Source organism: Ambystoma mexicanum, chromosome 12 (assembly GCF_040938575.1).
Source record: "Ambystoma mexicanum isolate Mex_15411 chromosome 12, UKY_AmexF1_1, whole genome shotgun sequence".
Taxonomy (NCBI): Eukaryota; Metazoa; Chordata; class Amphibia; order Caudata; family Ambystomatidae; genus Ambystoma; species Ambystoma mexicanum.
Genome location: NC_090936.1, coordinates 595175406 through 595191566, shown reverse-complemented (window position 1 = coordinate 595191566; position 16161 = coordinate 595175406). Strand labels below are relative to the sequence as shown.

Below are 16161 nucleotides of genomic sequence, written 5' to 3'. Positions count from 1 at the left end.
ATCCTCTCCGTGCTACCCTTTGCTATCTCTTCAGGTTGATGTGTACATCATGGTCCAGCCCCTCTCGGGTAAGTGGATCCATTTCGGCATGGAGACGACCACCAACAGTGGACGCATCACCTACACCGTCCCTGAAAACCAGCAGCTGGGAATTGGCGTGTACCCCGTACGCTTGGTCGTGAGGTAAGGGGACTGTTGAGGTTGATGATGTTACAATGTTCAGAGTGGGCATTAAGTTTCAGTAATCCTGATGATATGACAGATTGTGAGGATGTGGACAATTAATGTGGGCGATAGCATTCCTGCAGGTTTATGCGTTCCCACTGCTGCTAGTGCTACAGAAGTGTTTACTTTAAAGACTCAACCATCAATGCAAAAAGTTACTGAGGCCATGCCTCCACATCTCCTTCAGCATAAACCAGCTAGGTTTCCATGCTTTAGCAATGCTAAGAATGACAGGAGAGCCTGGGGTTGGACTGGACCATCAATGCTGAAAACTATCTTTGAGACTGGCTCCAAACTTCTTACTCGTACAATGTAAACCATGACATTGGAACCTAGGCCTTGCTGCCCATTCAGTGTTAACGATAGCTGCATAAACTGTTCCTACAATATTGAGCAAAAACAAAAAGGATTGAAGGGGGGGTGCACTACGTGGTGCGGCTTGTTCGTTAATAGATTTCAGTTCACTTGAATTAATTGATGTAATTTTAGCCTAGGGCTACCAGTCATATAAAGGTCCTGTGGCATAAGGACCGAATTATCATGGGCAAAGAAATACAGTATTTTATGCCTGTCCTCACTGAATATGAAGTAAAATATTTAGTAGAAAAGAATAATTAAGAGATGTGAAAATAAACATCTTTTAAGAAAACGATTCAGAATTTGAATACTTAATTTGAAGTTTGACGCATGCTCAGAACTAATAGAGCTAAAGTGTACAGCCCTTATTTTAGGGCTAACTGAGAGCACCAGTCTTAATAGGGTGGATCCCACCTTATTTTTCTTTGCCTACAATATTGAGCATACACCATGATGTTACAGACTGGATTTGCGCAAAAAGAGGCTTTTGCTGCCTTTTCTTGTAAACTTTCATAGTAGAGACATGGTTTCACTGCGCTATTAATATAAACCATGGAAATAGACATTTGTTTACGCTGCCCCTTTGATACGAACAACAACAGTAAAGGTGAGGCTATACTGCTGTATAAATGCAAACCATGAGAATAGAGCATGTGCCACCAAAGCCCTTTAATGTAAACAAAGAGAGCTGTTCCCGCACTAACCCTTCCATGATGTAACAGGAACAGTAGAGTATGTGCCTTTTACGGCTTAGTAATGTGAACAATGTAGCATTAAGCACCGGATTTGGGGGGACGCTTGTTACCAGCCAAGCCTGCCCCCAACACAGTGCCTAATGCTGTAATAACCCTAAAGCTCGCTCTGGGTGCTAATATATTTTTTAAGGGAGTCTGGCATGTGCAGACAGGGCTAGTGAAATTACCTTAAAAAAATAAGTTGCAGGGATTCCAGGATGGCCGCCGGGGCGAGGAGACGCGTCTGAGTCGCTCTCCGCCCCGGCTGCCGAAAATAAGCACAATAGATGCAACATAATTGAGCAGAGGAGCCGGAACACCCTCCCCGCATCTTCAAACCCCCCCAGTGAGATCATCAGAGCTCCGGGTATCCGAACGCAGCCTACGGGAACGGAGAACGGCGGGGTGAGGGCGCGGGCTGAGCGGGGCTGCCCCTTCCCCAGCAGCAGCAATCCGAACTGTGCCGAGGGACGTGACCTCCTCTGGGCATACGCAATCGGGAGGAGAGCCTTCAGCGGCCGCGTGGAGCCATCCCACCAACAGCACCCGCCAGCAACCCTGTGGAGGAGTGAAGCCACAGAGAAACGCCAATGCGGACAACAGAGCCAAGGGTGGACCGCTCTGACTGACAGAGCAGGGGCCACTCTGAAAGTCCAGCACAGCGGCGCACCCGTGGAGGCAAAGCCTGCCAAGGGAGGAGGCTGAGGCAAGATCCCGGGACACGTACAAGGGAGAGGTGTGACGCACGCGGCCAGAGAGGGACCCCCAATACACTTCCACACACTCCAACCAGAGGGAGACACCCCAGGGAAGATGAGCCTGGCACGCGAGGCCCCCCCCAGGTAAGCAGCATTAAGAAGGGGGGCGGAGAGACAACACACTAGAAAGAACGGAGAAGAGGGGTAGGACCCCCCCACTCCTCCCCACCACACATCCACGTGAGGCCGTAAGAAGCAGGGGCACAGTGAAGCAGGTCCCGCACCAGGGGGACGCTAACAAGAACGACAGGCATCAAAAAGGAGAAAGAGAGAGTATTGCCCCTGGCCATTATACCACAGCCGTCGATTGGCCACCCCACCAACTCACTATTCAAAAGCTGCAACTAAATAAAGGGGGCCCCCCACAGCAGAACAAAAGCACAGACAGTGGAACCCCGGCGCAGGGGAAAAGGAGAATGAGAGGAGCACCCCCGCGGGGAACCCAGCCAAGCAAAAGCGGGAAGAGGAGTCCCGGACCAGGCCTGCAAATACAAGCCTACAGGAAGAGGACCACAACAAGGGGTACGCGAAGAACTGAACACACTAGCCCAGATCCAACCCTGGACAATATCCCTCTGGCATCCCAAGAGAAGAAATCCGTGGAGCGACAACCTGACAACACCCAGTCCACAGAATATTATTAAAGAACCCAAGGACACCCCAGGAAAGACTATAGAACATGTCAAGAGCCAAAGGGAAAGGCAACGTCACACAACAGACCCCTCAGGCCACAAAACAAGACGCAAATATCCTGCAAATGTGGTCGACAGACAACTCATCGCAACCTAGGGGAAAGACCCAGGAAGACCCCCAAGGCGAGGGCGACACCCCCACTCACCACCAACAACTACCCTCGAGAGAGGACATGCAAACTTGGTTTCAGGACTTACAAGAAAAATTCATGTCTACAGTGGAGGAGCAATTCACAACTATGAAAAATGACATGAAGTAGGCGTTTCAGGACCAGAAGATTGATATGGCCAATTTGGAGGAGAGAATGGACATAATTGAAAGATCAATCCAGAGTGTCAAAGAGGAAAAGCAACAGGTCAGCTAAACACAAGAACACTTGGTGAGACTCACCCACAACCTGAAAATTCAATGCGAAGACCTGGAGAACCGCTCCAGACGGTCCAACATACGCATTAAAAACATAGCGGAATCCGTCCTCGACAAGGACCTTAAGATGGCGCTGAAGGAAGTGTTCAGAGATATCCTGGATGCTCAAGAGACGGAAATAATCGGGGTGGACAGAGTACACAGGGTAGGACCAAAGAGATCTGGGGCACCGGGAGAAAGACCACGGTAGCTCTCTCTTCATACACACAAAAAGAGCAGATCCTGAGGAGCGCAAGAGAAATGGAGCATATCAGAATGAACAGACAAGAAATACAATTATATCAGGACTTAGCCCTGGTAACGCTGCAAAAAAGAAGAGCGATGGCCCCACTGGTCAAAGCATTGGTGTCGAAACAAATCCACTACAAATGGACCTTCCCATTTGGGCTGTTGTTCACATGGGAGGGGAAGCAGAGAAGAGCGAACACGTGGGAAGAAGGCGTCAATATAATGGGACTCCAGGAAGATGAAGAGGAAAAAGAAGACCTGAAAGTAAGGGGAGAACAAACAAGAAAACCGAGAGGCTGGGAAACGATCAAACAGAGGAGGGCTAACACAGGATGGGAGAGCCACAAGAAGCTGCCATGAGAGAAACCAAGAGATAAGGATCGACAAGGGCAAAAGCGCAGTGGTAGCCAAACAAGGATCCCACAGGGAGCGGGGGGAGGGGAATAAACTGCAACGAGACAGACTGAGACGGCGGCCCGGGAAGGACCCACCGGCTTGGAATCCGGTAAGGACAGACGGAAATGTGGGGTTTAGGATCCCCTACAAAAATATCCCCTGAGGGTAAGGAGGGCAGGGAGCGATGAGCGCAACGCCCTAGCATCAGTGGGAACCCTCGCCCGACTCGGGGGCAAGTTGTTTGGTTTACGGTTATTTGTTGGGGGGGAATGTGTAGGGGAAGGGGAGGGGGTGGCCGGGGCATGAAAATTGGCGAATCCTGTAAGGAAGGGGATCCAAGGACACGGTACTTGAACTTAACAACATGCTGAAGATATGCATTTTAACATACATCAGGGGCATGAACCATCCAAGGAAACTGGTAAAACTGCAGAAGCAGCTCAAAAGGGAAAGAGCGGATCTATTGCTGCTCCAAGAAACTCATATCAGAACGAGGGACAAACAGAAAACGCGCATAAGGGGGTACAAAATATGGGCACAAGCAAATTCAACCGAAAAGAGAGCGGGGGTGCTGATAGCGATAAGGGAAGGGGGGATGCCAAGCTGGAGGATATACACACGGATAAAGATGGGAGGTATGCATTTTCCAATGTGGTGATAGGACACCGTATCACCCTCGTGTCAGTATATGCTCCCAATGTGGGGCAAGATGGCTTCCTTGAGATCTGTTAGGGAAACTGGAAGGCTTTGCAAGGGGGGAGGTGATCCTAGGCGGGGATTTCAATATCGCATGGAACCCACAACTAGACAGAAGCACAGGGAGCATGCATGGCCAATGGGTACCATCTAAACGCCTCAAACAGATGGACCAGATGGCCCTAAACAATGTGTGGAGGGAACTGAGGGGGGTGCAGAGGGGATATACTTATTTCTCACATGTTCATAACTCCATGTCAAGAATAGATTATTTCTGGGCATCAGGAAGACTCATAGGTAAGATACAGGGGCTGGATCTGGGAGCCATTTCGCTATCGGACCATGCGCCGCTGTGGCTTGAGCTGAATCTCCCGGGGAAAACAAATGGGCTTTGGAGGTGGAGGCTAACCTCGGATTTAATCCAAGACCCGATAACAGGGGAATCCATAAGGGAAATGGTAGAAGAATACTTCACACAAAACGATACAGGGGAAGTCTCTATGGGCACAGTCTGGGAGGAGTTTAAAGCAGTAATTCGTGGGAAGATGATGGCGCTGAAGATTACGAAGGAGAAACAGAGGTACATGTGGGAAAAAGAACTGGAAACATCAATGGCATACATACAAGAGAAAATCTTGACCCACCCCACTACGGCATTAAAGATATCACTGAAACACACACAGGGCCAATTAGAGATGATGCGCACAAAAGGAGCAGAAACGAAACTACTTTACCTAAAACAAAGATACTATATAAAAGCAAACAAAGCAGACAGACTGTTAGCAAGACAACTCTGTGCAAAACAGGAAGAAACGACGATTAAGAACATACGAAACACGAAAGGGGAGTTACTGATGCACACACAAGACGTGGGGGAGGCACTTAAAGAATACTACCCGAAACTTTACTCCACTGACCATCCGGATGGAGAAGCACAGGACAGATACTTAAAGTCCCTCCCCATCCCACAAATATCAGAGGAAGATAGACTGGCCCTGGAAAGCCCAATAAGGGAAGAGGAAGTAAAAAAAGCAATAACTGAACTCCCGGTAAATAAAGCACCTGGTCCCGATGGCTTCACGGCCCATTCTATAAAAAGTATGCAGACTTGCTAATCCCAATTCTAACCAGGCTCCTAAACTCATTCAAAGATAGCGGCAATGTGACCCCCACAATGAACGAGGCGAAGGTGCTAGTCTTTCACAAAACAGGAAAAGACCCAACATACCCCGCGTCATATAGACCAATTTCCCTGATAAATATAGACGCAAAAATATACACAAAGATTCCCGCCGCAAGGCTATCCCCGCTTCTTCCAAAATTAATCAACCTAGATCAATCTGGCTTCATCCCGGGTAGACAAACCCATGACAATCTCAGGAGGCTCATTCACCAAATGGAAAAAATAGGCATAACACACACCCCGGCAATATTACTTTCAGTAAATGCAGAGAAGGCCTTCGACCGGGTGGAATGGTCAATATTATTCAAAATCTTAAAATGCATGGGATTCGGGGGAGCAATATATAGCAAGAATTAGAGCGAACTATATCTCCCCATCCAGCAGAATTGCCATCAACGGGGAGGTAACAGAAAGGGTATTAATATCAAGGGGAACAAAGCAAGGTTGCCCGCTCTCCCCACTATTGTACGCTATCTTTCTAGAACCCGTGCTAATGAAAATAAGGGAGTCCACTCACATTAAAGGGATCGAAATGGCAGGAACGCAACACAAGGTAATAGCATACGCGGATGATATGCTAATAGCCCTAGAAGACCCGGGGAGAACACTAGCGACAGCTGTAAGGGAGCTAGAAGAATACGGGGCTATTTCTGGCCTTAAGATTAATAGGAAAAAATTGGAAATCCTAATACTGGCGGGAGATCGGGAAATAATAGAAAGGGAAGCAAAGTTACTGGACCTTAAGATCGTAGAAGAGAGCATAAAGTACCTGGGGATAACATTAACACACAAGGTAGGGCAGCTGTATGGGAAAAACTACCCGCAGCTTCTAACAAACATACGCAGAGACTTGGAAAGATGGAACCCACTGCTGATATCTTGGTAGGGTAGAATACAGTCGGTCAAGATGACCATCCTCCCGAAGCTTCTGTAGTACTTCCAGGCTATCCCGGTGGGGGTCCCAGTACATTCTTTAAAATACTATCCAAGGTGATATCATCCTTTGTATGGAAAAGGAAAACCCAGAGAATAGCCAGGGCGATCCTCACAGCACCAACCAGGGAGGGGGGGTGGCGCTTCCCCATTTCCAGAAATATTACCATTCAGCGCAACTAAAGGTGCTTTGGGAATGGATGGGGGAAAACCCACAGCCAGTCTAGGCAAAACAAGACAGAGCAGTAGCTAGAACACCGCTAGTGGAACTACTCTGGAAACAGAGATATCATAGGCACCCCAACATAGGGATAAGTGAAATTATGAAGACCAAAATGGAGGCGTGGGACAGCCAAACATGTACAGGTATAATGACCACTTTGCTAGGCCCTTTTACACCCATCTGTCGGAACCCCCAATTTCCACCGGGGATGGAGCATCGGGGCATATGAAAGATGGGAGGAGGCAGGAATTACGAAAATTGGGGAAATGTTCACAGATATCGAAATCAGGTCACATGAGTCCTGCTACCCACTTTCATCACTCTCCAAACGGGGTAAATATAGATACGAACAACTCAAACATTGGCTTAAATCCCCAGAAATAGCCAAAGCAGCAACGAGAAACCTCACACCGTTTGAGAAATATGTCATCTCCAACACCGGGGCAAAGAAATGGGTTTCGACACTTTATTCCTTCATAAACTCGCAGGAGGAAGAGATCAAATGGACATACATCATCAAGTGGGGCAGAAAGTTGGGAGAGGAACCAACAAGAAAATAGTGGGTGGACCTATGGACACAGATGCCCAAGATGATGCACTCGGCACAAACAAGGGAAATGTGGATCAAAATAGTAACACAATGGCACTATACCCCAGAAAGGCTACATACAATGTTCCCCAAAACGTCAAATCAATGGTGGAGAGGATGTGATGAGGTGGGAACGTGGAAAAATACCTGGTGGGACTGTAAAGGGATTAAACCGTTTTGGGAAGAGGTGAAGGGGAGATGGGGAAGATCCAGATGTGGGGCAAATGGGAGAGGGAGTATGGCTGTGTGGAATGAGAGACGAAATAGCTAGGAAATACAAAAAGTCACAGTGGAGAGGCTTCATGGGATTGCTCATAGTGGCATGGTCAACAATTGCCCAGAATTGGAAAAAGAAAGATACCCCACTGACATTCACATGGCTACAAAAGGTATGGGCCCAACTGGCCATGGAGAAAGTCACCCACACAATCCAAGGAACGCAGGACATGTTTGCAAAGGAATGGGTAATGGTCCAAGAATATCTTCATTCAGACTTTATGGAACAGTGGTGCCCCCATAACATCAAAGTAACGGACATCTTCAGCGCATAATGGAATCCCCGAAAGACGGACACACACGCCCCAATGGGAGGGCGGGGGGTTTGGGGGATGGGGGGGGGAGTTGCGACTGTTGGATGTTATATATGGAAAATTAATAAAGACAAGTTTAAAAAAATAAAAAACTAATAAAATAAGTTGCCCACCACACAACCCAGAAAAGGGGATAAGTGAGGTTGGGCAGCAAGTGACAAAGCAGTGGACAGCAGGTCATGAAGGTTAGGGAGGAGGAATGAGAGGATGTGGTTGGGGGAATTGCATCCGTAGGGGTTCATGAAAGCTTGTGGTGACTACAGGTGGGGTGGGAAAGAGTGGGTGAAGGAAAAATGGCCAAGCGGGGATAGGCACCTACACCCCAAAATAGAATGAGGGCTTAACCTAGTTAATGAAGCCTGTGTTCCAAACAATGGAGTTGCGTCCCCGGGGTGCTTATTACACTAAAATCTCAGCTGTGATGCTGCTTCATGTTAAACAATGACAGTAGAAGCTTAGTTGCATCACCCATTCAGACTAAACAATTATAGTAGAGCCCTCTGCTTGCAATTCCGCTTTAATGTAACCAATGGCAGTATAGTCTGTACCTACACTTTCCCTTCAATGTAAGCAAAAGAAGCATTGCTGTTTAAATGCGGCATGTATTTGAAGGCCTTCATTGAATCTGCATAAACCCAACTATTTGGTAGCTCCCAATTTTGCAAAAAGTGGATCCATAATAAGTGAGAGGGCACTGACACAGAAGCAGCTATGAGGATAATGAAAATAATTTGTCGGTACTAAAGAGAGAGTTAACTAAAAGGTTCAGTTTAACATGGGCTTTTGGCAATGTATCTGAATAGGAGCCTACTAAAAATTATTGAGAAACTCAAAAGCACATTTTTAAAAGGGCGAACCGCCCAGTCCAATTTAATAAACTAGCAAAACCATGTTATAGAAGGATTTACAAACTTTTTGTTTTGTACAAAAGGTTAATATAAACCACAATTAAATACAAAATCAAAGTTCCAAATCAAAAGTTGAAAACATCATAATGGGAGCATTGGAAATGCTCTTACAATAAGGTGTATTTACAATTAAGTTTTTATCAATCACCATGCATAAGAGTTTCACAACGTATACAAAATGTTCCAAAGTTGGAAATGTGTTGTTTGAAATCAATCAATCCAATCAAAAGAAAACCACATTATGTGGTTGATTCTTCTGTTTTTTTCATATATTTCTCACTCAGAGCAGTTAGATTCTCAGCTACAATTTACGATGGCAGTCTTTTTTCCTAAATTCATCATGTGACATTTCATGTCAGGTGACAGTATTGGTCGCCTGACTGAGTTACCCTTTTTAGGAATCGAGCATGGCAGGGTCGGATTGGCCATTCGGCCCGTGGCCAGGTGGAAATCGTCCCTGGTGAGTGGGGGCCAGTTTCTGGCTGTACCTGGGCCGTTTTTGGGAGAAAAAAAATAATTTTGAATATATATATAATTATTTATTTTTTTTTTGCAAAACCATCTTTTTACCTATTTTTCGTAGTGTACTTAGGAACAATGCTATTTGATGCCACTTCTGTTTTGTCAAGGGGTGAAAGGTCATGTTTCATCGCTTCCTGGGTTGTCACTTTGGGATGGGGTCAAATGACTTCACTTCCGTTGATGTCATCAGAGGTCAAGGGTCGTGAGGTGAGGGGTGTGCCACTTTTTTTTGAGGCGAGGGGTAGGCTACTTTTCTTTGGGTGTCCGGGCCCATTTATTGTCCCAGTCGTACCCTGAGCATGGGGCACAAAGCGGCTTTCTGCTTTTCTGCTCCTTTGCTCTCAGTACACTTCTTGGCAAGTTTGAGATGTATGCATTGTGGTATGTTACTGTAGTAGTTTGTTAGTATATGGGTTTTCACCAAAGCCAGTCCTGCCCCAGAGTTGGGGTGAGGAATTTGGGAGGGCCCCAGTCTCTGTTTTCCCTATTTGTGCCATGTTGCATGTATCGGGAACCACTATCTATCACCCAATGCCTTCTGCAATTCTGTTTATACTGGGGCAGGACTACCCATCACCGTACTTGATGGAAAGAAACCAAAGGCTTTGCCAAAGAAAAATAAGCCTTAACGCTGGTCCAGTGAAGCATCTCCGCGTTGGCAGAAGAAACCAGAGCACCTGCTAAGAAGAGACTGCATTGCGTGTGAGAAGGGGCAAGGCTACCAAGTGTTTTTTTAAATCTCCTGTGACTGTGGAACAACCTTGGGGCAAACCAGAAAGATAGATTGGCCAATAACAGCAGATGATAAAGGTCGCCAATGGGGAGGGGAGGATAAGGATAATCAGGAAAGTCCAGGGTATTAAAACCCAGTGAGAATCGGAGAGGCTATGGGGGGTTCAGGTGAGGTCAGGTGGGGCAGACCAAGAGACCAGGCAGAGGAAGGATGGTGAAGAAGAGAGATTTTGGTTCTATGGTTATGGTTGGTAGGTCTATGTCTGCCAGATTTTTGGTGATGTCCTGGCCTATGGTGTCTTCCCTCTCTTCGTATAGCCCCTCATAAAATATCTTAAAGGCGTTATTAATCTCACTTTGTGACAGCCATAGTTCCCCACACTCATCTTCTATTTCAGTGAGCCCTCCCGGCTATCAGCGTTCCTGCACAGCCATGCTAACATCCTGCCCGGCTTATCCCCTTGCCTGTGTAACTGCTCTGTATATGTGGCGTAGCTATACCTACCTAGTCTTTCCCAGTGTTCCAGGCACTCCTGCCTTAGTTGTATAAGGTTTTCCTCGAACTTCTTGCTCCAGTGCGGGACTGGGGGTGTTGGGCGGTTATTTTACTCTACTTTATTTTTCGCTTCTGTGCCTTCCAGGTCTTGCTCTATTTCTTTTCTGATCCCTCCCACCTTGGTTATAGCAGCTCGCCTTACCACTAGTTTGAAGGCGTCCCATAGGGTCCGTTTCCTGCCTACGTTCCCATTATTGATGGTAAAGTATTCTTCTATTTGTTGTGCTATGGCTTCTCGGAATGGTCCATCCCGCAGGGTCTCCGCTCTCATTCTCCATGTGGGTGTAAGGGCTGGTCTATTGCTCAATACCCATTCTACAAGCAAAGGGGAGTGAACTGATAGTTTTCTACCTTCATGTGCGGCGGTTACACACTCACCCAGCTGGTTTAGGCCCATAAAAACATAATCAATACGGGTGTAGACGTTGTGTATGCTTGAATAGGCGAACTCTTTTCGGTCCCATTAACGCAACGCCATATGTCTTACAACTCTAGTAATGTGCTCAGGACCCTCGCGTGTGGTGGGGGGGTTACCTTTGTCTCATCTGACCTGTCCAATGCTGGGTTCAGGGTGCAATTAAAATCCCCCCACCCCGATCCATGTCATCCCTGGTAGGGGGCCAACCTTTTGTACAGGGAGTTCAGAAAAGTGGCAGCACCTTGGTTGCGAGCATATGTATTTATCAGGCACACTTGATTATCACCATCCTCCACTCACTATCTGCATATACCTCGATCTTCCTGAAGGGGACAGTCGGGGCAATCCAGACTAGCACCCCTCTGGCGTAACTGGAGTAGACCGACCCATGCCCTCTCCCACCCCATTTCTGCAGGATCTTAGCCTGCCTTGCTGCAGTGAGGTGTGTCTCCTGCAGTAATGCTACTTGGACCCCTTTTCACCTCATATATGATGCTATCCATATCCGTTTAACATAGTCATTCCTGACATTCCTGGACAATATTGTCAGTACTTCTGCCATTTAATTTCCCACTGCTCTCCGTCCCCATTGCTTCCCACACTTGGATACATTAAAACCCTTTGTATGCGACCACCCTTCTCTGCCCTGGATTTCCCAGTATCATAAGTATATTCCTTCAAGCCATGTTTTAACAAGAACAACCTAAACAGAACTGTAACAAACCACCCATCAGAGTTCTTCTGTAGAGGCCTAGTCACCAATTGGTCCTAGTCCATCAGGAGGCAGGTGGGTCGATACCCGCTGGTTCCTAGGAAAACCAAAACTGTGTGTACGGGGTCGGTTTCTCGGCTCTCCGTCCCTGGTGTTCGGTTCCCAAAAGTAGGAAGAAAAAGAAAACTGAAAAAAGTGAAGGAAGGGGTTAATTTCGCTCCCATTTCTTTTGCATTCTCTGGTGTCTCATCCACTCAGTATTTCTCTCTTATTATGGCATTTCTGCTCGCAGTCAGGCATCATTGTTATTTTCCTCAGCCATTGGTATCATTTTGTTGCGATCCATCCACGTATCTCCCTCCTCGGGGCAATCAAAGAACCAGGTTTTCCCTGCGTGTATTATTTTCAGCTTTGCCGGGTACAGTGGCATATATTTCACTCCTTGCCGTCGCAGTCTATCTTTCGTCGGAATAAATTGGCCTCTCTGTCTTTAAACCTGGAGGGTGTAGATTGCTAGTCTGACTGATCCTCTTTTGATCTCCTCTCCTTCTCTGGAGAAAGCCAGGATCCTCTATTTGTCTCTGGAGTTCAATATATTTGCAATGATTGGTCTGGGTGGGGCCCCCAGGGGGTCGGGGGAGGTCTTCGAGTCAGTGCTCTATGGGCTCTCTCCACAGTGAACCCTTGTGATAGTGATCCGGGGGCGATTTCCTGGAGCAGCATAGTTTCGATATATGTGGTGGGGTCTCTGCCTTCCGCTCCTTCCGGCAGGAGACTCATATCGCACTTAATTTTGTCTATGCATGATTCAAGGGACGATCTCAGGGCTGCAATTGCTTCTAGGATGTCTGCTTCCCATAATGGGGTTCCATGACTACCCCAACACAGGTTGTCCAACCGCCTCCACAGGATCTTGATTATTGTCCCCTTTTTTGGCAAATGCCTCCATTGTCGTTTATCGTGGTTTTGTGGGGATCTTCCTTCTGTTCCCTTCCGGCATGGGTCCCTCTTGTCCTGTCTCGTGCCCCTGTGCATCTAATCTGCTGCTTATTCTGTTTCGGCTGCTGTTTGTCCCCACTCCGTTCATGCAGGTGTCTCTTGTTTGGGGGATCACTCCCTATCGTCGTCTTGTGGTTCTCTTTCGCCTGCTGGGCACCTTCACCGCCTTTCCCAGTCCTCCCGCCTCCTTTCCGGAGTTTGCAGCGTATGTTCCAGATATCCCATTGTGTGGTTATGGTGAGGGGGCCTCTGCTGCTCCCGTGCTCTGTCTCTGTATTGTACCACAGCTCCTTGGCTGCAAGTGGGGCCCGGGGTCTGGGATTTTGCTGCTGCCGGTCTGGGGGAAAGGCTGAGTAGTGCCCTTCTGCCCATGGCCATGGCCGCCCAGCTACTCCAATCTGTTCAGCGATCCTGTTCTGTGTGTAGTCTGACGCACCCGCTCTACAGTACAGCAGGTCTCTGTGTCCTTTATTAGGCGGGGTCCCTGCGTGGGCCCACCGGACCTTTCCACTGTATTCCTGTTCTCGTTGCTGATCCTCCCTCGCGCCTATGTTCTTCGCTGCACAGCTTCGTCTAGTCCCGCGGGGAGCGCAGGGGGATTCCAGTCTCTTGGATTCACGCTGCTGTGCACCACAAGTCTCCTTCTCCGGTGCTCTCCTCTCTCTCTTATCAGTCTCTGATGGCGGCAGCCATCTTGGGGTTTGTTCGCACCTTCTCTCTCCGCCACTCAGCCCTCCGGTAAGTTCAGGGCACAAGCCGCAGCGGGTCAGTGGGTTGTTCTCGTTTCCTAGTGTTCCACTCCTGCTGCAGGTCTGAATTGGCCACTTATATTCACTTTTGGAATGTTGAGAGCGCTTCTTAATGTCGGATCGTTATGGGACCTCCGAGCCTGCACGTTCTTCTCATATCGCTGCTGGCCACGCCCCCCATAGTTTGAGTATTCTTAAGGACATCAGTGATAGCTGGTGTCATTGTGGAATTTTTCATGCTCTGATACAGAGGGGCCAACCATTGGAAGAAATTGACAGAAGATCAGAGGCACAGAATTTATGGGTAACTGCAGCTTTTTGAGCCCCTTAACAGAGAAAGCTGGGAATAGAACGGAGTTCCTAAATCTGGAAACCCCACCGTAAGGGTCAGACAAATCCTGGGAATCAGAAGCATCTAATCATTCCCCAACCTAGACAATCCAGAGGTACCTACAGTCCTGGCCCAGGGATCCGAGTACCATGGGGGAAAAGATGCAGGTGGTCTGGATGAAACCCAGTCGGATAAGAAAGGTGGAAGCTCCTGGGAGCAGGTTGGCCAGTGTCTCACACTCCCGCTTTCCAACAGTGGAGAGACTCACTTAGCCGGAATGAGAATAAAGACAACAGAATCATCAATTGAACCACTGGATGAGGACTCCAGTCTCGGGATGCTCCAGCCAATGAATATAATCATGGAAGACCTGTTGAGAGCATCATTGCTGGGGGGGGGTCAATTGGCCATGTCTCAACAACATTGGGAAAACTTTAGCGGGGCATTATATGGAGCTATTAAAAAGAGACAGACTCTGCCTGTAGTACCACCCATGGTACTGCAGAAGTTAAGTAATGGAGAAGACACAGCTCCCTTTTTTGCAGGAATCTCAAACGAGTAACAGAAACAGCCTGGCAGCCCCGAGACCACTGGACTTGTTACACAGCCCCTCTCCTCATTGGTGGGGCCTAGCAGGTCTTCCAGAACCTGAATCCAGATGGAGCCACCCTGTATGAAGATCTGAAGCAGGGGACCCTGGAACAACTCGATCAGGACAGTGAGCATTACAGAATTCAACTTTGAAATCTTTGACTATGACAACGTAAGACCCCATGACATATGTTCTATTGTGCAAAAGATTTACTTAAGTGGCCTGAAGAAAAAACATCAAGAGGCCAAAGAGATGTTGCTTTTAGTACCGTTTATAACGTAATTACAGAAAGGGGCGTATCAACGGCACCAGCCTTCCCTCAAAGAGTCTGTCTAGACTGCTAACACTCGCCAAAGAGCTATATATCCCCAATATCTACATATGGGGCCAAAAAATGCACACACAAAACCAGAGGCTTGAGCAAGAGAAAAGAGTCCGGCAATGAGAAGTCAGAGCCCTTGAGAGACTACCTTGGAGATCAAGCTGCACTTCCCTGCCAAGAAGCTTGTAGGCGACCATTACCCATTCCACGTCTGGAAATGAGCATGATGTCATCCTTATGGGAAGCCAGGGCATATAGCCAGAAGTTGAGAATTGGACTCCTGAATTCGGGATGCCAGGACGATCCCCCACAGGATCCAAATTCTGACCAACAGACCGAAACAGCCAGTGAGAATAACTTTCCTGATCTATTTATGGAGGAAGAGGAAACCAGAGAATCCGAAGCATGGCTGGTATATAACACTGTGGAGGTCGGACCAAAAATTCCACCTTCCATTAAGTATCCAGGGGAACCAGCAAAGGCTCCATTCGCTTTGGGAAGCAAAAGAACAGCCATCAGGGCTGATCTAGTTGCCCTAGATGGATTTAATACTGGTCCTTGCCCGTACATCATAGGCGTCCACTGGGACATGGACCTATATCTCAGACACAAGTAAGGATCCAGACAATCTGAGGTCAGGTTAAGGGAAGCAAATAAAGATCTTCTAGCAGATAAAGGCGGCATACACACAAGTGGCCTGGCATCATTTGAGTATGGTTGTCAAGTCAAATAACAAGAAAACCTTCTGGAAACTGGTTCGCAACTCCCAGAAAGGTGCAGTATATCCTAATAATAATTAGATATCCTCAGAAGAATGGTATTCCTATTTCAGTTCCCTTTATGAATGTCAGGCAGAAGATAATGTACCCTTAAGCCAAGACACTGCTCCACCAAATTCTAACGGCGTCAGGCTTATACCATTTTCACCTTCAGAGGTTGAGAAAGCAGTTTAACCTTATCTCAAAGTAGACAAGGCTACAGGACTTGGCTTCATCCTAGCAGATTTATTTAAGGAGCACCCAAATATTTGGGTCCCTTTTCTCACAAAGTTTTTTAATAAAGTTATTTGTGTTGGCATGCTTCCACGAAGTTGGGAGGGAGCCACTTTAGTTCCTATTTCTAAAAAGGGGCTGTGTATTTGCCCCAAAATTACAGGCCCATTCCTCTTCTCGACTCTCGGGGCAAGATTTTTGGGAAACTATTGGAGTCAAGGTTGGAAGATTGGACTGCCGAACAGAGGGCGCTTTCTCCCCTGCAGGCTGGGTTCAGGAAAGGCGAATCAAAAATTG

General features: G+C 47.5%; 1 protein-coding gene across 2 annotated transcripts in view; it reads left to right on the top strand.

Annotated features, from left to right (window-relative positions):
* PITPNM1 (phosphatidylinositol transfer protein membrane associated 1) overlaps positions 1 to 16161 on the top strand; it is an 875847-nt gene that overhangs the window by 721348 nt on the left and 138338 nt on the right. For both annotated transcript variants that reach the window (XM_069628971.1, XM_069628972.1), the window contains exon 20: positions 35 to 183. In XM_069628971.1, the coding sequence (XP_069485072.1) occupies positions 35 to 183 (149 nt within the window). The remainder of the gene's footprint in view (positions 1 to 34; positions 184 to 16161) is intronic.